This window comes from Salvia splendens, chromosome 18, assembly GCF_004379255.2.
Source record: "Salvia splendens isolate huo1 chromosome 18, SspV2, whole genome shotgun sequence".
Taxonomy (NCBI): domain Eukaryota; kingdom Viridiplantae; phylum Streptophyta; class Magnoliopsida; order Lamiales; family Lamiaceae; genus Salvia; species Salvia splendens.
The window spans coordinates 9,272,398-9,297,467 of record NC_056049.1 but is presented as its reverse complement, the minus strand read 5'-3'; the positions used below and the strand labels follow the sequence as shown (position 1 = coordinate 9,297,467).

The 25,070-nt window shown below is 36.1% G+C and overlaps 2 protein-coding genes across 2 annotated transcripts; one reads left to right on the top strand and one right to left on the bottom strand.

Annotated features, from left to right (window-relative positions):
• Positions 1 to 4,060: 4,060 nt before the first annotated feature.
• On the bottom strand, positions 4,061 to 7,965 carry LOC121777569 (protein LIKE COV 2-like). The gene is made up of 7 exons (XM_042174866.1): positions 7,682 to 7,965; positions 6,444 to 6,496; positions 6,239 to 6,348; positions 5,384 to 5,551; positions 5,099 to 5,196; positions 4,851 to 4,977; positions 4,061 to 4,509 (listed from the first exon to the last, which is right to left on the bottom strand). Exons 1-7 carry the CDS (start codon positions 7,805 to 7,807, stop codon positions 4,400 to 4,402), a joined length of 792 nt encoding a protein of 263 aa, XP_042030800.1. The 5' UTR covers positions 7,808 to 7,965; the 3' UTR covers positions 4,061 to 4,399.
• A 1,865-nt stretch (positions 7,966 to 9,830) lies between these two features.
• On the top strand, positions 9,831 to 15,072 carry LOC121777994 (ribonucleoside-diphosphate reductase large subunit). Its single transcript, XM_042175354.1, has 17 exons — positions 9,831 to 10,295; positions 10,732 to 10,793; positions 10,869 to 10,956; positions 11,320 to 11,583; positions 11,725 to 11,965; positions 12,050 to 12,126; positions 12,267 to 12,437; positions 12,523 to 12,615; positions 12,706 to 12,855; positions 12,939 to 13,025; positions 13,128 to 13,292; positions 13,367 to 13,486; positions 13,712 to 13,914; positions 13,998 to 14,147; positions 14,231 to 14,378; positions 14,490 to 14,573; positions 14,654 to 15,072. The coding sequence occupies exons 1-17, from the start codon at positions 10,068 to 10,070 to the stop codon at positions 14,753 to 14,755; spliced, it is 2,433 nt and encodes an 810-aa protein (XP_042031288.1). The 5' UTR covers positions 9,831 to 10,067; the 3' UTR covers positions 14,756 to 15,072.
• Positions 15,073 to 25,070: the final 9,998 nt, after the last annotated feature.

Genomic DNA, 25,070 nt, shown 5'->3' with positions numbered 1-25,070 from the left:
TTGTGCAGGCGAAGCCCATCATCAAGAAACCTAGGTTTCGATCCATTGGTAGTTTGTACATGTCTACTCAACCAATTTAATTAGAGTTTTTTTTTCGTGTTAGGACGTGACATTGGTTTCTTAGAAGAATGGATTTTTGTTTAGGGATATTAATTAGACACCAGAGATTAATTAGCTTCTCTCGTCCCATTTTTGGTGTTTCGATTTTTATTTCGAAAGAATTTTGTTTTGTCGGGCGATTGGTGCCTCAAATTTTAATTGTTTTTACTCCACAATTTAGTGAAGATAGGAATTCTTCTCCCCAAAAGAAGAGTTGGGACTGGAAATGTATGATAAGAAAGAAAAGGGAAATATTTCAAGTGAAGAAAAAAAATCTAGCATGTGAAGAGAAAAAATGGTTTAGAATGAAGATATAATGAATGTGTAAAGTAAGTATTATGTTGACATTCATCCCTTCAAAAATTGTAGTATTTCATTGTTGTTTCCAAACTTTTCAGACATTGGTTTTTCATCGCAAGTAAAATACTCCTATATATTGAAAATAAATCTTTTTTCATGCATATATAAATTGTTTTTTTATATCTATTGATAGCTGTGTAATGGAGAATCATATTTTACGTGCGCTCTATTTACTACGAAATAAATTTTGTATAAATTATCAAAATAAATAAAACTGAAAACAAAAATAGAGTGTAATTAAGGCAAATTCGATATATTCTACTCCCTCCGTAGCCTAATATTAATAGTTTCATTCTACTCCTTCCGCACCCCAATATTAATAGTTTCACATTAACTTGACATTCACTGATTTTAAGAAATATAATGGAAAGTTAATGAAAAAGTGAATATGTGAGGTTCATTACCAAAAAAATAGTAAAAAAGCAAACGAGACAATTATTCATAAACGGCCGAAAATGTCAAATTAGAACGATTAATGGTGAACAGAGAGAGTATTATTATTGGGTAATCCAGCTAGACCAGCAAATACTCTTTTGGTCTCCAAATAGTCAGTCTACTTTGGTCATTTTTGCATGTACCTTAAAATTAATCAATTTTTATTTTTGGTAATTTTTTCTTTGTAACGAGGAGTGTCTTCACTAACAATAATCTAAACATTTTTTATTTTTATATTTTTTCTACTATAGTAATTTTGCATTAAAATATGTTTTTTTTAAATTCTCTCCTATCTTTAAAGGATGGAGGGATTAGAACCTTATATCTTCATATCATCAGTTCCATAACCATTTATAATTTGTATATACATAAATTTATCTCCATCTCGATCAATAAGTACTCTCTCTCCGTCCCATAAAATATGTCTCATTTTTTTTAATTTATCTCATTAAAGATGTCACATTTTCATTTTTGAAAAAAATTCTCACTCACAATAATGCAAATATTATATTTTCTCTCTCCACTTAACATACAAAACAAAACCTCCTAAAATTTCATACCGTCCCGCAAGTATGGCATCTTTTGTAAGCTGAGGGAGTATTTTGTAATGTTGAGTAGTTCTAGCTCAGCTTTACTCATTTTATGGTTTAATCAAATTCGAGACACCTTCGCATCATATCACTCTTGGGGATCCTGAAATGATCCAAGAAAGTAAATAGTACTCTCTCTGTCCATGAAAAATAGTCGCATTTTGCCATTTTGAGATGTCCAAAAAAATGTCTCATTTCCAAAAATAGAAAAATTTCCTCTTGTACTTTTTCGAATTTTTCTTCTCTCTCACACACTCTACCCACTTTCTCTCTTAATCTCTCTTACTTTATTAACTTTTTTTTCTCACTTTCTCATTTACCAATTTCTCATTAAAACTCATGTCGCCCACAAATGAAACTATTTTTGTGGGCGGAGGGAGTAGCAAAAATAGAGAATAATAACCTAATCGCCTAATGGGGTGCGTTAAAATGCTAACTTTTCTTAAATTGTTAACTTGTTAACTCATCTACGTAGTGTATTAAAAATGTCAATACGATCACATCAATATCAACATAATGTATTAAAATATCAACTTAAGTTTATGTTGACATTTCAGTATCATCGTGGTGACATTTTTAATACATTGCATTGATGAGTTAGCAAGTTAGCAACTTAAGAAGAATTAGCAACGGATAACACACCCCATCGCGTAATTATAACTAATTCATTTTTTGTTAATTGTTCACAACACAAAAATTGGACTGTCACTATGATTCCATTCAGTAAATTATTTCACAAAATTTCTCAATAAGTAAATGAAATTATTCCAATAATTTCCATCACAAAACCCCAAACAAATAATTAAGTAAAAATAACTGTTATTTGCCAGAATCAACACCGTAAATTGATTAAATATTTAAACATGAATATTACTCCCTCCGTCCCTGAAATTTTGTTACATTTTCCATTTCCGCCCGTCCCACAAAATTTGTCACATTTCACTTTTGAGTGAACCACATAAATAGTACCTGATCTTTTACTTTCGCACATAAATGGTATATAATATTTATTTTATATCATTTTTGGTACCCAGTGACAAAAATAATCATAGGTACCGAACATGTGATTTTTTTGTTATAGAGGATATTTTTGGAAATTTTAATTAAATAGTACCAAACATGTGATTTCTTTTTTCACCCTTTCTTATTTCTTCTTCTTTCTTTTTTCTACATTTTCTTCTTTCTTTTTTCTCCTTAATTTATGTTTCTTATTTTTTCTTTTCTCTTCTTTTTCTTCTTTCTTTTTAGTATTTTATACATACATCTAATTGTATTCACAATATAAAACAAGCACAAAACACTTAATTAAATTAATTATTTAAACTAACTAATCAATTGAATATTTTTAGTTAAATCATTTTATACCTCGTTGAAACACTTAACTAAAAATATTATTTATATCATTATGAACACAATTTTAAATTTTTATTAACTATATTGAGTAGTTATTAATTTAATATAAAATAATAATAATAATAATAATACCATTAATAGTTATTATTATATAATATTATATTATTCAATATTTAAATAATTGTACTATAATTATTTATTAATTAATACTCCCTTCATCCACGAAAAATAGAACACATTTACCATTTTTTGTTGTCCACGAAAAATAGAGCACATTTAAAAAGAAAAGTTTTTAACAACTTTTGTCTTACTTTTTTCCCTTCTCTCTTACTAATATATGGACCCCACATTCCACTAACACTACTTCTCTCTTACTTTTTTCTCTTCTCCCTTACTTTACCAATTTCACATTAAAATCCGTGTCATTAACAATGTGTCATATTTTTCGAGGACGAAGGGAGTGCTAGTTTTTAGTATTGTAACAATAATATTATTATAATAATAATTCAATATAATTATGACTATAATTTAAATTAAGTATATTTGAATGATATTAAAAAAATAAATAGATTATTAATTTATAACATCACAATTATAATATTAATATTGATTAAAAATAATAGTATAAAGAGTGAAGAGAATAAGAGAAAATATTATAATATCACTTTTGGTACTAATTTTGTGTATGCCCAAAATATCCTTAATGACACAAATGAGAAAATGTATTTGTATAGGGGACATATTGTGGTGAAAATTGCATCAGGTATCAATGTGATTAATAGGTACAAAAAACGATATAAAATAAAGATCAGGTACCATTTATGTGCGAAAGTGAAAAATCAAGTATCATTTGTGTAGTTCACTCTTCACGTTTTACCATTTTTGGTAGTGGACCCCATATTCCACTAACTTATTCTCACTCACATTTTATTATAAAACTAATACTTTAAAAGTAGGACCCACATCTACCAACTTTTTCACCCCACTTTCCATTATATTTCTTAAAACTCGTGCCCGGTCAAACTGTGACAATATTTAAGGGATGGAGGGAGAGTACATGCTTACAGTAATAGCAAAAAGGAATATTGGATCATGTACGAAGCTATCAAATATATACAAATTTGCAATCTTGTGGAACAGAGGCTGATTATATTTGATAGATACCAACAACAACATGGTTATTTAATGCAAATCACCTAATTAAGATAATGATCAAACTGAACTTACTGAATAATACTCCACCCTTTTGATAAACTGCATCAAATACAACAATTGCATGTATACAGACTATATAGTGTATTCTTCACATGCCTTTGTGCAATCACAATCAATAAGCTTCACAACAACATCTTCAAAGGTTTACAATTCACAAGTGTGGCATAAACTCTACATAACATCTGTTACACATTTCTAGTATCAAAACATGATAGAACTTCTTACACTCTACTTTGTACGAATGATGTTTGTTCGACTACCCCGTTGCATGTTCAGTTTCAGCTCCAAATGACGTGCAAACATCACTGAGATTTAGCAGCAAAACTGCTATATCAGTTGGCCGTTGCCTACACAAGTCTGGAGAGGGGAATCCTTTCTCCTGGTTGGGGAACTCTTTCAATCGAAGAGATTGGCATGATCCTTTGTGGCATAGTCATTCCTCCAGATACAATTATTTCTGCAGTTTTGCATCAAAATGTTAGGAAAGATTGAAGGGAATTTATTTGGCACAAATTTGATGGGACAGATCTCAACGAAATTGCATTGCAAGACAGGTTCTATATAAGGATCTAATAAGTTGGTAGGACATAATATCAATTTATCTTGATAGAATAGCCCTCGGACTGTGTTCTTTGGTTTATCGTTCAATGACTTACATAAGACATCTATCATGTAACTTCATCACTGTATAACCCAGGTGATAATTCAAGATGGTATATATGCAGCTACAGAAAAAATTCAACAAAGCAACTCTTAAAACAGCAATCAGAAGATTTAAACCCAGTTATGGTATCATACCTATCCCTTCCCGAATAGACAGATTGGGCCTTATAATCTCGTTGGAACTAACCAAGAATATATCACCGATGTACAAGTGGTTTGTAGGGACAAAAACACTGCATAATTCTTCGTCTCCATCATCTCTCTGTGTTAGAAGACAAAATAAAAATGTAAAAAATGATTGTTATCAAGTTAAGTCAACTGCTAGATCTGTTTACTATATCCTCAATAAGAAGTTAAGAAGACAGTACTAGTACTTCTACTACCTGTAGGACGACTGAGGAAGTGATAAAGCCAAATGCATATTCACCCACACGTGGATGACGTATGATTGCCACTTCCTTAAATGCAGTAGTATTTTGGTCTGCAATGAACATGAAGTATAAACTCAAACAGCATTAAACATGAAATATAAACTGTAGAAGAAATGCTATCGATAAGTATAAAGTGCATGAAGGCTCCGCAAGCATAGCACAGTTTGTTGTGGATGGAAAAATTTGCATTTTGAGGAGCCTAAATTCACAAATCAGGCAAGTATTTCTGTTCTTTACCAGGAGAAATAGCAGAGCTAATCTGTTTGGAAGCTGAGTAAATGTGCCTAACAAATGGCATTCTCTTTATAAACCATTCTCCGAGCCAGATTACTGAAGCTCCCAGCCATGAGGAAACAAATACGCCAACAAGGAACACGAAAAGTAATGATGTGACAAATCCAAGTCCTGCACACAACACAATCAAATGAGAAGCCAGTCCAAGAAATCCAAAAAAGTTTGTACTCCATAATTCAAGTTCTGAAAGTAGGAAATATGAATAAAAATACCAGTAGTAGTAAATAACTACAAGTGAAAAACATGTTGATGTTAAAATTTATCTCAAAAATACCATATTTATAGAGAAATAGAACCGGTAGAGCATCAACATGTTTTTCAGGAATTCAGGAATTTCTGAATTTTCCTGAAGCTGTTAACAGGAATATATCTGATAATATCAGAAATTCATTTTCAAGCAAAATTCAACAATTTGATAAATTCCCAGTTGCTGGAGTTATATGGGTGAAAGAAGATATTGTGTAGAGCATGTTGACAAAGCAGTAACTGATGCCTAGACCTACTTTTTTTTAGAAGTTCCTACAGACGAGGTTACAAACAGTACAAACAGTAGCCTTCTCAATTGGCTCAATAAGGCAATACAAAAAAACCAAAAATGTACTCCCTCTGTCCCATTAAAAATAAAACTTTTCCTAAAATGGAAATAACTCTATCTCTACTTTTTCATCTCTCTTACTTTACTACTCTCTTCATTAACACACAAAACAACACTACATAAAATTCCGTGCTGATTCCCAATGTTGCATATTTAATTGGGTGGAGGGAGTAGCCAGTAGGATATAAAAAGAGTGTACTTACCAAATATCTCAATGCCCAGCTGTTCATATAGAGGGCTGAAGAAACCATCAACAAATTGAACGAACCACCAAGTCACAAAAAATGTAACAGCAACTGGGAATAGAACAACACTGGAAATGCATTTCAGCACAATCTTAAAATTAACACCTGACAAATTTCAGAGTAATTTTGCATTACTACAGCAAGATGTAAGGTAAATAAGTACCATCCGGTCATGAACTTCTTTGAAACCCAGCTTTGAAGAACAAAACAGCAAGCCTGAACAACAAACAATATAAACCCTTTCAACATCAATTGAAAAATAACAATGTTGTCTACAGAAGAACATCTGTAATGCTAACATAACATAATCAACAATCCCCATATCCAACGCTCAGCTTCTGTAGGACCAATTCAACGAAACTGAACTGTGGTACAGCGCTTGCACTAGAAAAAACTTTACAAAACAAACTATGAAGACAACTAAGCTGGCATAAAGCCATTTGCAGGGTTGGGGCGCCTACATTCCACCAAGAGGAATATCTAGGAGACGCGAAGACAGAAAAAATGACAAAGTAATCGACAGCCCATTCTACTGCAAAAGTTGCTTAAAATATGTGACTATAACAAAAAAGAAAACATGTTCTCCTTTTTCGTTATATTACAATTCTATTACTAAGAGCTTACTCCTTTACTCACTGTAACCTTTTTTATATGTCAGAAAGTTCATTGTTGATTGCTGAAACTTTGAGAGCATGGCGATAAGAGGTCTAGAAATGGTTTCAATTTGCAACTGTTCTCAACATCATGAAGGCCTAAACAATAAGTCCAGTTCCATTCATCCATTACCAACCCAGTTCACAATTGTTGTGGTGCAACAGCTAAAACAAATTCACATGTAATCATGCATATACGGTGAATAAAGTTTAAATGAATAAAGAAGGTATAAATGATAATAACCTTCTTGTTTATGAATTACAGGGAATTTTGGTAGGATATTCCCTGTAATCAAATTGGGAAAATGTACTATTTGGCACCTCGCCTTTTTTTAATTGAGTGGTTCAGAATAATGCATACTTTTCATTTTAATTATTTTTATCAGTAAAATCGTGGGCTATCAGCTGCCTAGAAACATATTGATCGACAAGATGACAATTACAAGAATGGCGCTTGCTATAGATGAATTCCTCCCTACAATAAATTGGAGTGAATTTTAAATAACTGATCGAGATGATCAGATGAATTGAATTAAATGTTAATCCAACGCTTCAATTTAGAAATCTTTTACAGTTATCACCAGTTTACATCCTGACATCCTGAATGATAAAATTCTTATTCAAATCAATCCGGATGTGTGAGATACCCAGCTAAAATACTAGTGCAGCGGTCAGAAACGGAATCTCGGGTCACATTCCGATAAATAAGCACAGATTTCTATAAATAGCAAGTGAAACGATCACTAACCCTACGGGTGGAAGAATCGGGAGAGGTAGAAGTAGGTTTAAGCGGATCTTCAGGATCTCGCCCCTCTTCATCTTCGCCAACGCTTTGACTCAGTGGCACCGACGTGGCGTCCTTCTCCTCCGCCATTGTTGCCAAAAATAGGCGGTACCCGATTTCGCAGCAGTTCTTACAATCGCGAAATCAGAGTTTCGATTGAATTTGGGAAATTTTGACGGATCGGAAACATCGAATAGTGATACGGAGTGTACAGTGTTATTGAATTAGTACTACTTCTGAAGCGGGAGGTACAGTCCATCATTGGAATATTTTATTATGGCTATATACTAATTTAATCATTTCATATGACTTCAACTCTAAGTTAAAAAAAGTGGAAAAACTAATGTGAATATGAAGAATTCAGCTAAGCAATTTTTATTTATTTATTTATCGTGGTGTTGAGGTTGGAGATTTTTCTTTCGTATTTCAATGTTCTAATAGAAAATAAATTTATCCACTAAATTAATTTTATGCAGTATTACATATTTATGCAAATTATAGTTGTGATTATAAATTTTTATATAATATACATATTAAAGTAGAAAAATATAGAGTGAAAGTCCTATCTGCATTTATTTTTGTGTTCGCCCATGTTACAAATTCGTGAGTGAATATAATAATTTTTTTTTATCATAAACCGAACTACAATATTCCCGATCAATTTAATTTGATATTGATTTCCAAATAGATTCAACCGTTCAAATTAATTAGTTCGATTCCATATTCAACAAAATTGTCGCGTATTTACCTTAATCATCATCATTCATTGCATATAACACCATCCATAACGCTATAACTAAATTGTCCATTAACCGTCAATTAAATTACTATTTGCGGGCCCTACTCTATTTTTTTACTTCATTCATTAACTAAGGGACAGAACCTGCAACCCTCCGTCCCTTAACCGTCCCTTAACCGTCCCTTAAATTAAACTAAGGGACGGAACTTGCAACCCCCTGTCCCTTAAATTACTATTCATTCAATTTCATTTTTAATTTTTATTTCCAACCAAATTCAATTAAAAAAACACACTTCATTAAAAATAAAATAAAATTACAACATAAAAAATACAACTTAAATTTTTTTAAAAAAAGACATAATTAAAATTCTAAAAAAATAAATATGCATAATTTAAAATACAATTTTACAGAAAATAAAAAAAATACTATCCCGCCGGCGAATCATCCCCCGGAAGCGGTGGAGGTGCCCTGAAGCCGTGAGGAGGCGGAATGCCAAGTTGTGCCGCCATAAACGCAACTCCGTTAAGCCAGACTTGGTATTGGGCGGACGTAAAGCGGGAAGTGTCCGCCATTGTGGCGGTCATGTACATGACCATAAGGGAGTTGGGGGGTCACCGCCGGCCCACCTTTCCTCGTCCTTGACGACCTCCAAAACATCGACATATTTGAATTGTTTGCCGGTGTCGTCGTAGTAGACCCGCAAAGCCGACCTCAGAATGTCGGCTCCTATGGCTCCGCTTTGGTAATGAGCCGCTTAATTCTTGTGGATGGCGCAGAATCGTTTGACCTCTATGTCGACTCGGTCAAAGTGAGCGCGGAACATCTTATATGTGCGGCGGCGGGTCTTTTTCGGCTTAATCTCGTGGTAGGCCTCAGTGACATTTTCCCAGAAGCACTTCCGGGGTTGTTGATTCCCGACGATGGGATCGTACGAGACGCTGATCCAGGCGTTGTACATCGCCAGCGTTTCTTTGGGGCCGTACGGATGCCGGCCTAGATCCTCCCCCTCCTCGTCCACCTCGGCCTCCGCCCTGGAGCTTCCCCCGCCTCGGCCTTTTTCCAAAGTGGGTTGAACCGGATAATCCTCCCGAATCTGAGATAATCCCTGCGAATATCGCGGGGCGGAGGGACGGGCGTATGCATCAACATTAAAATTGGGTGGTTGGTACCCCGGCGTCGACGAACCCTGGGTGCCCGTCGCCCAGGGTTACTCCATTCGAAAATAACTTCAAAACTCAACGTTACTCCATTTCGAATCTAAACACGTTACAAAATTTGTACGACCAATCATGAAATTTTTAGATACATATAAAAGTAAAATAAAATAAGATTAAAATAAAAGGTTGCTAAAAGCCAACTACTGATAATTAAATACGTGTAGGTGTGGATCACATGCCGCTTTCGCCAACGCTTCGCCACCATCTACTCTCTTCGTTTGAGCGGGAAAATCTTCAAATCTCCCCAAATTTGAGAGGGAAAATTCTCAAAGCCCTAGAGCTATTAGAAGCCCCTCTCTGTTGTTTCTATTCCGCGTTTGTGGCTATATATACCCACCACCTGTTTGTGAAAAGCCCCAAGTGAGTGAAATCTAGAAATTAGCTCGGTAAAATATGTATGTTGTGAAGAGAGACGGGAGGCAAGAGGCTGTGCACTTCGACAAGATCACCGCGCGGCTAAAAAAGCTGAGTTATGGGCTCAGTAGCGAGCACTGTGACCCAGTTTTGGTATCGCAGAAAGTCTGTGCCGGGGTGTACAAGGGCGTCACCACCAGCCAGCTTGATGAATTGGCGGCGGAGACGGCTGCTGCTTTGACCGCCAATCACCCTGATTATGCTTGTGTGAGTTTGATTGCTGATTTGATATCTCCTTTTTTTATATTGTTATTTTAGTCGTCGTGATTTTGGGTTTTGTTGGTGGATCTCTCCGATTGGTTGTGAAATTTGGCTTGATTATCTTAATTTACTGATGTTATGCTGTTTTTTTTGGATTAAAATTTTATTGGTAATTTCTGGTGCTTCTAATTGTTTGAATGTATAGCTGGTTAAGTAGGTGATGTTTAACACTACTCGTTTATCCGATTTTTGTTTGAAAATGTTGTCTTGTTTATGCCAAAGAAAACCGACTCAATGTAAGCAAAACTGTGTCTTTTAGCAGCAATCTCCTGTATTTCCTCCCACCCACAGCAGAGGATCTACCCTGTTTATATTGTATATCTGGTCTAGTGCTTTTGGAATCTTGAAACTGATAGGAGTATTAATTATTTGCAATATGCAGTTGGCGGCAAGAATTGCTGTTTCAAATCTTCACAAGAACACCAAGAAATCATTTTCTGAGACGTAAGTGGACTTCACTGTTACAGATAAACTATTAACATATATATTGGGTTTTAACACTCTGCATAATTTTTGCAGGGTCAAAGACATGTACAATCATGTGAGTGAGAGGTCTGGACTAGCGGCCCCTTTAATTGCTAATGATGTGTATGAGATTATAATGAAGGTATTTGTTCTTCCAGCTTTTGCATTTTAAGTTAAGTGATTTTTTTATTATGTATTCCAGCATTGGTATATGAACCGCAGATGGTTAAGAATGCAGCAAATTGTAACTTAATTCAATTGATCTATGGAGAATGTTACTTCCCTATGCAGTTTTGTTAAGTGTGTCTTTCCATCGTGTTATTACTTTCATTTATGGATTATTTAGTTTGTATGGATGCATGTGTAAATGACATGGGTCATAATGTTGGAGGGGGTGGATGTATATACAAGCTTGTTAATGTTTTACTGATTCTTAGTCCCACGATATTAACATATATTGCAACTTATTCAATGTACTAATGCTGTGTTATTTTCCTTTTGGCAGAACTCTGTACGTCTTGATAGTGAGATCATATATGACAGAGACTTTGACTATGATTACTTTGGTTTTAAGACACTTGAAAGGTCTTACCTATTAAAGGTCCAAGGCAAGGTTGTTGAAAGGCCACAACACATGTTAATGAGGGTTGCTGTTGGCATCCATAAAGATGATATAGATTCTGCCATCAAAACATATCATCTTTTGTCCCAACGATGGTTCACTCATGCCTCACCCACCCTTTTTAATGCTGGAACACCAAGACCTCAAGTATGATAACTGATATAACTACCAAATGATATATCAATTTCTAGTACTATGAATGCTAACCCTTTTCATGAATAGATATTAGTTTTACTTGGAAATTTATGTTTTTTTAATAAATATTTTATTTTTGTGCATTGATTACAGTTGAGCAGCTGTTTCTTGATATGCATGAAGGATGATAGTATTGAAGGCATATATGATACCCTCAAGGAATGTGCTGTCATTAGCAAATCAGCTGGAGGAATTGGTGTGTCTGTCCACAATATCCGGGCTACAGGAAGTTATATACGTGGAACAAATGGAACATCCAATGGAATTGTCCCAATGCTTCGAGTTTTCAATGACACTGCTAGATATGTGGATCAGGGGGGTGGCAAGAGGAAAGGTTTGCACATTTCGTATTCTGTTCTATTGTATAGCTTGCATTTGTATTGCGTTTTTGATAGTGGTCTTTCTGTGGCGAGGATAGGTGCTTTTGCTGTATATTTGGAGCCATGGCATGCTGACATCTTTGAGTTTCTTGATTTGAGGAAAAATCATGGAAAGGTATTATTTTGGGGGCTGTTGTGGAAATGCATTGTTTCCCGTTGATTATTTTATGGGTAAAGTAAAGACTGGAAGTGTTTTAGGTGATTCAATTACTGCCATAATTTATATGAACTCTTCCTTTCATCAATTATTTTCAGGAGGAGCATCGGGCAAGAGATTTGTTCTATGGTCTTTGGGTACCTGATCTCTTTATGCAAAGAGTTCAATCTGATAGTCACTGGTCATTGTTCTGTCCAAATGAGTCTCCTGGATTAGCTGATTGTTGGGGTGAGGAATTTGAAGCCTTGTACACTAAATATGAAACAGAGGTAAAGTAGACTTAGGTGTGCATGGCATTAATACTTTTCTTTGAGTGAATTATGATTTCTGAAGTTTTGTTTGTATTGAACTCAGGGAAAGGCTAAGAAAGTTGTCCAGGCACAGAGTTTGTGGTTTGAAATCTTGAAATCCCAGATTGAAACTGGAACTCCTTATATGCTTTATAAAGTAATGGAATTGACAACTCTCGCAATATATAATTTACTCATTCTTTTTTCTGAACATCAGTTCATCTGAATCTTCACCTTTTATGTGCAGGACACTTGCAATAGAAAGAGCAACCAGCAGAATCTGGGTACCATAAAATCATCTAACTTGTGTACTGAGATAATTGAGTATACAAGTCCCACAGAAACTGCTGTTTGCAATCTTGCATCAATTGCCCTGCCACGTTATGTTCGAGAGAAGGTTACTATTTTATTATATGAATGAATCCTTATCTATTTAGTTTACTTGAATATCTTCTTAATTTGTTTCTCTAATTTCTTAAGGGTGTGCCTCTGGAGTCCCAACCAACAAAGCTTGTTGGCAGCCTAGGGTCTAAAAACCGATATTTTGACTTTGACAAACTGGCCGAGGTGTGTTAATTTTATTTGCTGGTTAGCTAATCAGTTTAAGTTGTCTGTTGTACATAATTGTGATGTTTTTTTAGATCTTTATCTGTTGATTTGTTTGTGCAGGTTACTGAGCTTGTAACTACAAACCTTAACAAGATAATTGATACGAATTATTATCCAGTTGAAACTGCAAAAAGGTCTAACATGCGTCACAGGCCAATAGGAATTGGTGTACAAGGTCTTGCTGATACCTTCATCTTGCTTGGCATGGCATTTGAATCTCCAGAGGTATAAAGCTGATATTTTCTTTGACATGTTGTCTGTAATTTTGCTAAGTTCGTTGATTCTATTTCCAAGTGCAGGCTCAACAGTTGAACAAGGATATATTTGAGACCATATACTATCATGCATTAAAGGCATCTTGTGAACTTGCTCAGAAAGAAGGACCGTATGAGACATATAAAGGCAGCCCTGTTAGCAAGGTATATATCATAAATCCTTAACTTGTTCATCACACTGTTGGTAATTTATGAAGTCTCAGTTACCTGGTATTACATGGTGGTTTGGAACACTGACGACAACTTCCCCATTTGTTGGTCTTCTGTAGCTTGTCTGATTACAGGATTGCCATATAAGAAAATATAAGCTAGTGCCTTGTTACTGATATTATGTGGGCTTCATCATTTAAACATGGCTGTATCTTTCAGGGAATCATCCAGCCAGATATGTGGGGAGTGAAGCCGTCAGATAGATGGGATTGGGATGCTCTTCGAGCTAGGATCACCGAACATGGGATCCGGAACTCACTCCTCATAGCACCCATGCCAACTGCATCAACAAGCCAGATTCTTGGGAACAACGAGTGCTTTGAACCATACACTTCCAACATTTACAGCCGTAGAGTTCTAAGGTTTGGCTCATCAACATATTTAATTCAGCTTCCCTCATCAACATTTGGTTTGACACGATACCGATGCTTGGTGGCCTTTTCAGTGGTGAGTTTGTTGTTGTGAATAAGCATCTTCTCCACGATTTGACCGAGATGGGGCTTTGGTCTCCTAATGTCAAGAACAGGATAATTTATGAGGATGGCTCCGTTCAAAAGATCCCTGAGGTTCCTGAAGATCTTAAAGTTATTTACAAGTATGCATTCCACGGAAATCAGTGCTCTAAACTGTCCCTTCTTTTCAATTTGTCTCATGCTAATTCATTTCGCTTATTCTCAGAACTGTTTGGGAGATTAAACAACGAATATTGGTTGATATGGCTATCGACCGTGGATGCTTCATAGACCAGAGCCAGAGCCTAAACATCCATATGGACCAACCTAGTTTTGGAAAGCTTACTTCTCTCCACTTCCATGCCTGGACTAGGGTAAGCTAAACATAAATTAAACTACAGATTTAGCAAATTCAGAAAAATCGGAAGGCATATGCTTATACGCTATCTATACTTGTGCTGATTTTATTATCCTTGGTCACAAAGGGTTTGAAGACGGGCATGTACTACCTAAGGTCACGTGCAGCAGCAGACGCCATCAAATTCACAGTTGACACTACCATGATAAAGGTAGTTGCTCTCTCTACAAAGTGAATGATTCCATTAAACCCCATTACACATGCTCAAAGCAAAATGCAATCGTTCTGCAGGATGATAAGGCTAAGGCGGTTGCTGATGACGAGAATTCTAAGATGGCCCAAATGGTATGCTCTTTAGCCAACCGCGACGAGTGCTTAGCTTGTGGAAGTTGATAGGTTACAACATAAGTGGGATTTATTCGCTTGTTTCTTGTGGTGCTTGAAAGGCTCGTTGACAGCTAGCGTGTCTAAGCTTCAAGACTCACTAAAAGGTTACATGATCTTCCTATATGTTGTAGTTCAAGTGATGTCTTAACTTGCTATAGGTATTTATTTATGTATTAATGAAAGAGAATCTATAGAGAATAGTCATATGTTATGACTATGGCTGTTCTATGCTTCTGTGGTTTCGTATCCTAAATGGGAGTTGTCGGTTTCCATATTATGTGGATTTATGTATATATATGTAATGACAGTTGATATTGTGTGTATGAGTTTTTGCACTGCGATATAATTAATTATATACTTATTTATCTATCACTAATTAAAATATGTATTGAATAATCTATTAAAATGAAATGAATGATAAGTATAATTATATACTTGAATCCTCAAAATTATCTACTTTTGTTTAATTATATGAAATTTATTTATATTTATAGTACTATAAATCTTCAAAACTTCTTGTCTACACTAGCTACATCTTGAATAATAATTCGCCAATTCAATTCCTAGACTTAAAGACCAATCATTAAATGCGAGAGAAACATCTTTTTACTTATGGCTAAAGTTACAAAATTTTGCAAAAAAATCACTTTGGCTTAGTTCGGTATTATGGAATTGAAGCTTTCAATTTCAATATAATCTTTGATATTACAAAAAAATAAGATTTGAAATTGAATTACAATTCTAACTTCACCATTTGAGTTCCATATTAAAAGCTATTAATTTAAATTATAAATACTTAAAATCGAGCACTACCAAACACTACACATACAAACACATTGCACTCATACAACACACACACGCTTACACAAGACACACCACAAACTTGCACACACATTATATAATTTCTTCAAACTCTATCATTTTAAGTTTTACCAAACAACGGCCTTCAAATTAAATTATTATTCAATTCTATAGAATTTTAAGTACAACTTTTAAGTTTTACCAACAAATTTTCGTATTCTGTTCTATTCAATTATATTGTTCACTATTTCTCCATTTTGTTTTTCAATTCATTTTTATTAAATATAACTATATAAATGTTGCTTTCCTCTTTAATTAAATAATCAATTATAATAATTTAAAGCTGGATATTTTATTTAATTAATACATTAGATTTAATTAAGTATTCCTTTATTTAGTGATATCTCATTACAATTAAAATACTAATTTAATTACACTAAAAATCAATTTCAAATTTACGATCTAAAATGAAAAGTGCGAGTAATATGAGAAAACAAAGTAATAATTATTAGTATTATACTATTTATTATTACTTGTATTATTATTATTATTATCATAAATTTCAGCACCGGCTTCTTAATATTTATGGTTCTGTCCCTGAACCCTACACATCATTCTAAATATCGACCTCACAATTCACTAACACTGATTCCACTACTTTTTTCCTTTTCTCTCTCTTACTTTACCAATTGCACATTTAAACTCGTGCCCTTTACAACTTTGTCTATAATAACTTACAAATTAAATTTTACTGTTAGTTGTGTGTAGGAATAACCCAAATCTAAATTAAATTTTACTGTAAATTAGTTGTGTAGGAATAACCCAAATCTAAATAGCTTATGGTAAACCTAGTACAGTAGTACTGATATTGAATTACTAGGAATAAGATTAAAGATGACGGTTGAAAAAGTTTAATGTACCTATAATAACTTTTTAATTGATTATGATTTATGGTGCGAGGGTAATTACTAAATAAATCATAAACTACCGTCCGAAATTTTATAACGTTACTATCACAATATCTTTAGTCTTCAACTATATTCTATATATAAAACAGTAATGTAGGGAAACCACTACTTTAAGCATAATTAGAGAACACAAATTTAGTTTATTATAAAATTGGTTTAGTTCACTACACGAAGGAGTGAACCAAAATGCAATTACAGTGAACTAAATCATTCATATAGTAAATATTTCACTATAATGGTGTTTTGGTTTACTCATTGTTTTCAAATTCATATTGTGAACTAAAATGCCTACATAGTGAACTATATCGTTTTGATTTAATGACTAAGATTTGTTCTCTAGTTATGCACTTAATATTATTTATACTTTAATCTATCTCCCCTATATATTATTTACTTTTTGGGTCTAATTCATAACTCTGACGAGAGAGGGCATGTACCCAATTTTAGGTTATATATACATTATACTTTTGTTTGGTTTTATGTCCATTTTGATTTTTCTTCCTTACAAAAAGACAAAAAAATCAAGGAAGTATCAAAGTCTACCCAATGAACTGGCCAACTCAAAATCAAGTATTTGTATCATTGTAAGACCAAGTCAATCAATCCATTATTTTGATTTTATTTTGCATTGGTAGTGGAAATGCCATTTATATAAACATTTTGCCTTTTCTTTCTTTGGTTGTGTATTTTTCTTCTTCTTTTTGTTCCATTGCCACCTGGTCATTCATATGTTAATGTCAATATTTTAATTTCATTTAACAAAAAGTTTTATTAGAAAAATCAATATAGGTGATTGCGGTGAAAGGTTTAAATTTAACTTAACAAATGAAGATTTTTGTATTTATACATTTCCTCTCTTAGCAATAAATTTTAAAAATGCCGATTTGATATTTCCTCTCTTAGCAATAAATTTTAAAAATGCCGATTTGATTTGGTGAAAGATTTATATTTCAAATAAGTTGGGGTGGGTGAAGAATAGTCTACTTCTACACCTCATGCTACTTGATAAAAACAAGTTGTGGTGAAGGAAAGTCTATTTTACTTTTGGTTTTTACTTAAATTTCAAATCCCTTGAATAAAGATATCCTATACTAGTAGTATAAAATTGCATAAAAAGCCAACGTTTTGAACTAGATATAATGTAAATGGGTTTGAGCAATATTATGTTGGTTTAAATACCAAATTGTAATTGTTCTAAGGTTGAAAGTAGCAAAATGGGAAAGAAATAACAAAAAAAAAAGTACCGTATATGTATTTTGCTTAATTTTTGTCCTACCTTATTTTTTTTACTTTATTTTCTCTAATTTAACCTACTAATAAATACTCTATTCGTTCTACTAAAAATGAAACATTTGTTTTTTAGTACAAGATTTTGTGTTAAGTTGTTTTGTGAGTTAATAAGGAGAAAAGAAGTAAGAGAAATGAAAAAGTAAAAATAGTGTTATTTCCATTTGAAGAAACGTTTCATTTTTCATGGAACAATCCAAAATGTAAAACGATTAATTTTTAATGAGACATTGTGTATAATTCTCATAAATTTAACATAAAAAATTTCCCCAAAAATGAGGCGGTGGTATCGGCTCCGCCAGTCTCCGTCGACAGATAAAATATTTGAAACCGCTTATAGGGCATTAGTTCTTATTCCCCTAACTTGTTATCAAATGTGTATTCACACCTCACCCTTCACGAGGTAATTCTTTTTTTAGTTATAGGACGTTTTTTACCTTCCATAAGTGTACTGGGTTTATTTAAATTGCAAGTTTAGGAGCGACGCATGAGGGTCATGCGTCCTCCGTAAATGAAATGCATGACGGTCTTGCTTTTTAGACTACGACGCATGACCTTAATGCGTTTTTTAATTTTTTTTTAATTTTATTAAACGAAGCATGACCCTCATGCGTCTTAAGGTAAGACACATGAGCCTCATGCGTCTCTATTTTAAACAAACGACGAGAACAGATACAGAACAGAACCATTCTGCGCGAGAGAAAGCGATAAGAGGGGCAGCAATGATTTTTGAGCAATTTCTTCCGATTCTCGCGATTCCAATCGATTTTCCATCATATTTCGGTTAGTTTTCCACAATCTTTCAACATTCCTCCCTTAGTTTTTGTTTATTGCATAATATTATGGTTTATAATAAATTTATCTCAAATTTATTAAATTAGGGTTTATAGAAAAAAATCTTCTCTAATTGTTGTTGGTTTGTATATTTTTTTTTGCAGAAATCATGCAAGTATTTGTGAGTTTATATTGGGGGTGGTAGAATAGTTCAACTTCCTCAAGTGGGTATTGGTTATGATCCACCTCGTGCGAGAGGCTTCATCGTATTGAATTCGTGTGTTTCATTCTCTGAATTAGTTGCAATGATATGTGCTAAGATAAGAATAGATTCATATCAACACTCTATCGAAATATCATGGAGGCATTGTCTCTTTGGTACCGGTATGAATTATATATGTACTGGAGTTGACAGTGATGAAAGTGTGATGTTTATGTTCAATGAGGCTCTAAATTCTACTCGTCATATTGAATTGTTTCTTGAGTATTCGTCTGTTGGAAATTTAGAAACCTCACTAGTTGTTGATTATGATGTTGGATCATCTACGAGGATTGAACATATGAGCTTTGATTGTGGTATGAATGAGCAAGCAGATGTTGCAGATGTTGCTGACGTTGGAATGAATAATCAAGTGAATGTTCCAGATAATGTTGATGTTGTACGAAGAGACCTTGATCCACCATTGGCATCATCATCATCTGATGCTATTGTAACGACCCGCTAAGCCGATATTATTAGAAACAATATTATTAGCTTGATTACTTATATAAGTAACTTTTATGCGATTAAATCCGAGCCACGATAATTTGTCGTTGTTGATTTAATGTTAGACAAGTGAATAGAAAATATAAATATATTACACCTATAAGAATGTAATAATTTTAATAAATAAATAAGATCCCAAAGATCAAATTTTAATAATATCGGATACATCCGATAAAAGTCCAACAAACTTTAATTTTATACATCCTATGAAAAATCGGATACTTCAACGCGGACAGCCACGAACTTGAGCCGATTGTACCTGCACCAAATTAAATGATTAAGTAAGCAAATACCAATAAAAAAAAAATTAATATATATATATATATATATATATATATATATTTTAGCTTATCCGAGAAGGACTTTGTCATGACAATGCATTTAATGCTACTTGATGAGTAGTAGAAATAATAAATGCAGCATTTATGAAGTATGGAAAAAATCCTCATCCTCTGACACTATGGTGAACATTCTCTCCAAGAATGATTGCAGGTTACGTTTGCCATCTTTTATAGATCAGTATATTTACTCACTTTCCTTCACCATAAAACATCACCATCATATATCCTAATCACCCCTTCACAAACCCCACATAATTCCTACACACACCCCACATACTATTTGCTCTGCCCACTCAAATTCCATATCGGACAGAGTCTAAGGAGGAAGATTTGCACACACTTGTAGAATCAAGTCCCCAATCCAACACCACCTCGCCCCCACATAAAAAGGTAACCCCAAGCCTCCTTTCATTTTCTTTATGCATATACATCCATTCACACTAGATATGAAATATAGGAACACACATGCTAGGCACCACCGTATCACATATTACATCAAGAACTCACAATAACACAACAAATGCTCCGAGTTTCACCAAAACTTACAAGTAGCATGCTAAAACCAATATTTCCCCAAGCTATTGAAATAGGAGAACTAACATAGGGCAGTTAGTGAGACTTATCTTAGAGGTTGAATCTGCCGGATTTCCGGCACTCCGTCGTCGATGAAAACAGTGTCATACCCCCAAATCAACCATCAAAATTGTAACTTTCACCCATCTACATGTTTCAAACACCTAGAACTTTATCTATGTATAATTTAACAAAGTAAAAGTCTAGACAACATAGGATGAAATTCTTACTGTCGGGAGAAAGTAAATGGTGGTTGTGGTGTTGTCGGAGAGGGGAGTCAGTAGCCGTAGCAGTGTTGGGGAGGCTGCCGGTGGTGTAGTAACGGTGTAGGGGAGATGCCACAGCCGCCGCTTGTGCATGCACAGCGGCGGCAGCGACGCGCACGAAGGGGAAGGCGACGGTGGCTGGGGCTGCGCGAGGTGACAGCGGCCTCCGCGGCGGCGGCTGACCTGAACGAGAGGGAGATCTGGAGATGGCGGCGGCGGCAGTGGCTGCGCACGGTGGTGGCGGTGCGTCGCCGTGCTCGCTTCAGCGACAGCGGTGCTGGAAGTTGCAGAAGCAGAAGTGAGGAGAAAAGGGGGGGCCGTTCCATTTTGTGGAGAGATTTAGGGATTTAGTGGTGAAGGAGGAAAGGGAAAGTCTGTATATGTGGGTCTCTTTATTTTATTTATCTTGGCCATGAAGTAATAAAATCAGGAATAAGTTGGGTTGTAGTAAAATAATCCCACAAGCTCTTCCGAAAACTTATTTAATTAAGCTATAATTTAAGAAGGTAATTTTGGCTTATTTTAAAATTAGCTCTTTACGAAAGAGATGTTATCATTTTTTTTGCCTATGTTGAGTGCAACTAATTTTTATGCATATTAATTAAATAAGTATAGTTTCTTTTAGTGAAAATTTAGCTTAAATACGTGAATTAGATTTTAGTAATCTAACATGTGCCTAATTAATATTTCGTGGAATTTAATAGAAGGAATATATGGTGTTAGGTGCATTCTCAAATTACTACATCTTTTTAAAATTTAAACAGTCCGATATTTATTTTCTTTTTCGAAAAAAAGGGAGAACTCACGAGGAGTTTAACACCGAGAAGCAAGGATTTAACGCCTAAAAATCTTGGGAAGCGTACGAGGTGAACTTTCCTATCCTACATACTAATGTGGATAAAAATGCAAATTATTTTGAGGTGATATTTTATGAAAACACGAACACATGTTCGTGATTTTTTTAAAAATGTTGTCTTGCATAAATGTTTTTGTATGATGCCTATCTGTTTGGCTAAGGCCAAAGGAGTTATGAATGATGATATAAGTCGAATTCGGGTCCCAGTGAGGGCGGTGTCCCCGCTCAGACTAGTGTACACAAGCTACCTCTGACATGTTGGGCAGAGCAGGTGACCGAGGAAGGTGGCCACCTTCCCGGCACAAGGATACCTCTGACATAATGGGCAGAGAAGGTGACCGTGCGAGAACACCATCTCGACGGCACAATGTGATCAGATATGGCTAAGTACAGGAAAAAGGGCCCAATGTGAATATTTTAGTAAGCTTGGGTCTTTTCAATAAAACCCCGAGTATTACTGTGATGGTGGCTTGACAATATTTTCAAATGTATATATGTAATTATTCGGCAATGTGTTCACTGAGTACTTTTGTACTCAGCCCTGAATATATTTCTAAATGCGCAGGTTGAGTAGTGAAAAGGGGGAGGGACAAGTGCTGTGGAGAGCAATCTAGTAACTAACTATGAATAAAACTCTCGGAGGTTCATGTCTCCATACATGGACCGCGTTCTTTTGTTTCCGCTGTGCCGGTAAAGAGGCAGTGTCTATTTTACTTTTGACTCTGATAATCAGAACTTGTATGAACGGTCACTCGATTCTGCATGATCGAGTGTATTTTATTATAAGTATTTCCCTATATGAGTTTATTATATGCGTCTCGTTCTGCTTTGGCTTTAATTTCCCCTAAATTCTATCCCCGCTTCTTATAATTCCTCCTTAGTCACGGTTCCCCCGGGTTATGCTATCTTTAGCTAACTGCGGCCGTCTTTCATGCTCTGAACCCGAGAGTCTTTTTCAATAATCTTTGGTCTAGCATTGTTCCGCTAGGCTTTTTTTCGTCTAACAAAAAAAACTTCCAGCACCTACCCCCAACACGCTCAACCAAAACAACGGTAAGTGATTATATTTTGAAAGCAAGTTCGTTTTTCTATTTCTGAACTGTGTATTGAGTATTTTATACATAGCCTCGTTAGATCAGCAATCGTAAATTTACCAACGCTTTCCTGAGCTAAGCAACAATACCAAAAACGTTATAACGAGCAGTTCCGAACGATAGTAAACACGTATGATGTGACGTAGAAGTGACTTTTAGGACTGCTAATAGTACCCAAATATAACATAGTTGGATACGACTCGTAGGAATGACCGAGCATCCGCATCACATCACGTTTACTTCTTTATGTTTTATATGCATATTTACATACCACGATACGAGGGGGGAGGTTGATCGATGTAGGTCCTTTTGCAGATGGTTTATCCTACAGTCGAGGACATTCTCCTTGAGCACGTCACATTTGTGATACTCGTAGGAGAGGATCTTGGGATAGCTCTAGCACAGTTTAGGTGGCTCTGGGAGAGAGCGCACCCCTTTGGAGTGACTCACTATGACGGGATCCAGCGACTTATCAGGCTTCTACCCTCGGATTGGGTAGGCTTTTCCATCGACCGATCCCATGATTATATATTTTCTGTAGCCCCTTTCTTCGACTCTCTTGGTGATTTTCCCGAGTTCATCGGGGAGATTCACTCGTGTTTTATCCTACATGGCCAGGCACCGAGGGGGCCATATATGCGGCCGGGCGATCTAGCCCTGGTAGGTGACCTAGGAGTCCCGCAGCCAGCAGACCTTCAGCCTGAGCCGATCATCCCGCAGCCAGCAGATCCGCAGCCCGATCTGATTCTCCCACCTCTGCCATCTCCATCGAGGCGTCGGGCTCGCGGAGAGTTTGAGGCTGGACCATCTCGTCCCCCTTCGGGAGATGAGGAGGATCTCTACCTAGTCAGCTTTGACCTCACACCGAGCCTAGAGGGAGCAGGGTCGGCAAACACCGAGGCGAGAGAGTTACGAGCTGTAGCAGCCGAGAGGCTTATGAGGGGCATGGCCCCGCCACTCTTTCAGACGAGGATGAGTTAGTTGGGCAGAAGATCATAGTAGGCACCAGTCGCCTACAGCCACTGCCCATTCCTTCTGAGGCATCTCCCGACGCACTGCCAGGAGCGACGAGTCGTACTATTCCGAGTCGCCACGAGCCTATATCACTAGAGCGTGGACCCGTCGCATGGGCTATACGCCATTGGGGAGCTGTGACCCGTGGACCACATCCTCCGGGTAGCACTATTGAGTCAGCTATTCTCCTTGATGAGAGTTCGGACGAGGAGGAGCCAGAGGAAGGTGAGGAGGACCCGGGGACCGGTGCGAGTGCCACTGAGACACCAGCCTGATCGTAGACTAGGTAGGGATGTCAGCTTTGTATATATGTGTGTATTCCAGAAACGGATCCGTTATGAGACCGTTCTGGTTAATGTTTTGACTAGCTATAGTATTTTGACATCACAGAAACATTCATGCGAGTGTTCTGTGGCTTGACATATTTTGACTAACATCTGTTTAGTAACAGATGTGATATTTTTGCGACACCAAGAATGGTTGTACGAAAGTCCTCAGTGGAGGCAATTTTTCCCTGTACATAAACTTTTATATGTATATATACATGTTTTACTTTCTGTCTTTAGCAGAATCTGATAATGATTGTTTGAATAAATTGAAGTTCTCTACCCTCCTAATCGTTAAGATCTTTCTAACAATAGTAACTTATAAGAAAATGTTTTATCAATAGAAAATGCCGCCAATGATAGCCGGGCGACCTCGAGGAAGAGGAAGAGGACGTGGTAGAGGGCCGTACCCCGAGCCTGAGAGACAACACAAAAACCCTCCGCCACCATCTCCACCTCGATCACCTTCACCTCCACCTGCCCCGACAGTGGATAGAACTGTCGTTAACACATTTCTGAAAAAGAAGCCGCCAACATTTGACGGAAAAGGTGACCCCACTGAAGCGGAATCGTGGATACGTGCGCTCGAGCGCCTGTTTGACTTACTGCAATGCACAGACGATGAGCGTTTGATTTGTGCCTCACTCCAACTGACTGGGTCAGCAGATTATTGGTGGGAGGCCCGCAAAAAGATAATGACCCGCAGCAGCTAGAGGACCTAACTTGGGATCAGTTCAAGACAGGAATCTACGACAAATACATCCCCAAGAGCTATAAAAAGCAGAAAGAAACAGAGTTCTACAACTTGAAACAGGGACGAATGTCAGTGACAGAATATGATCGCACTTTCTTTGACCTGTCCAGGTACGGAGCTGATCAAGTGGATACGGATGAAAAGATGTCCGAGAAATTTTGTGCTGGCTTGAGGCACGAAATAAGAGTAGCATTGGCTAGCCGTGGCGGACTACCATATTCCGAAGCTCTAAAACTGGCCTTAGACATTGAAGCTGTATTGCCTAAAGAAAGACCTGCACCCAACCCTACAAATATGTCACTGCAGACTTCATCCCAAGCCCCAAGGGACAAAAGGAAGTGGGAAGGAAACCAGAACCAGTGGGGACAAAAGAAGCCATGGCATGGACCACCCCGCCCACAAAACTTTGCAAGGCAGCCTACCTTTAAACCGACAGGAATCACTCAACCAAGGCCCAATCTTTGTCCCAAATGTAACAAGCCCCATAGCGGAATCTGCAGG

Excerpts from the sequence above, each read along its gene's own strand:
- LOC121777569 (XM_042174866.1), bottom strand. The coding sequence starts at position 7,807 with ATGGCGGAGGAGAAGGACGCCACGTCGGTGCCACTGAGTCAAAGCGTT. Across the intron at positions 6,497-7,681 it reads CCGATTCTTCCACCCGTAGG|GCTTGCTGTTTTGTTCTTCA; the intron begins GTTAGTGATCGT and ends TTTGTTGTTCAG. Across the intron at positions 4,510-4,850 it reads GTCTATTCGGGAAGGGATAG|AAATAATTGTATCTGGAGGA; the intron begins GTATGATACCAT and ends GCAAAACTGCAG.
- LOC121777994 (XM_042175354.1), top strand. The coding sequence starts at position 10,068 with ATGTATGTTGTGAAGAGAGACGGGAGGCAAGAGGCTGTGCACTTCGAC. Across the intron at positions 13,487-13,711 it reads AAGGCAGCCCTGTTAGCAAG|GGAATCATCCAGCCAGATAT; the intron begins GTATATATCATA and ends TGTATCTTTCAG. Across the intron at positions 14,574-14,653 it reads TTGACACTACCATGATAAAG|GATGATAAGGCTAAGGCGGT; the intron begins GTAGTTGCTCTC and ends ATCGTTCTGCAG.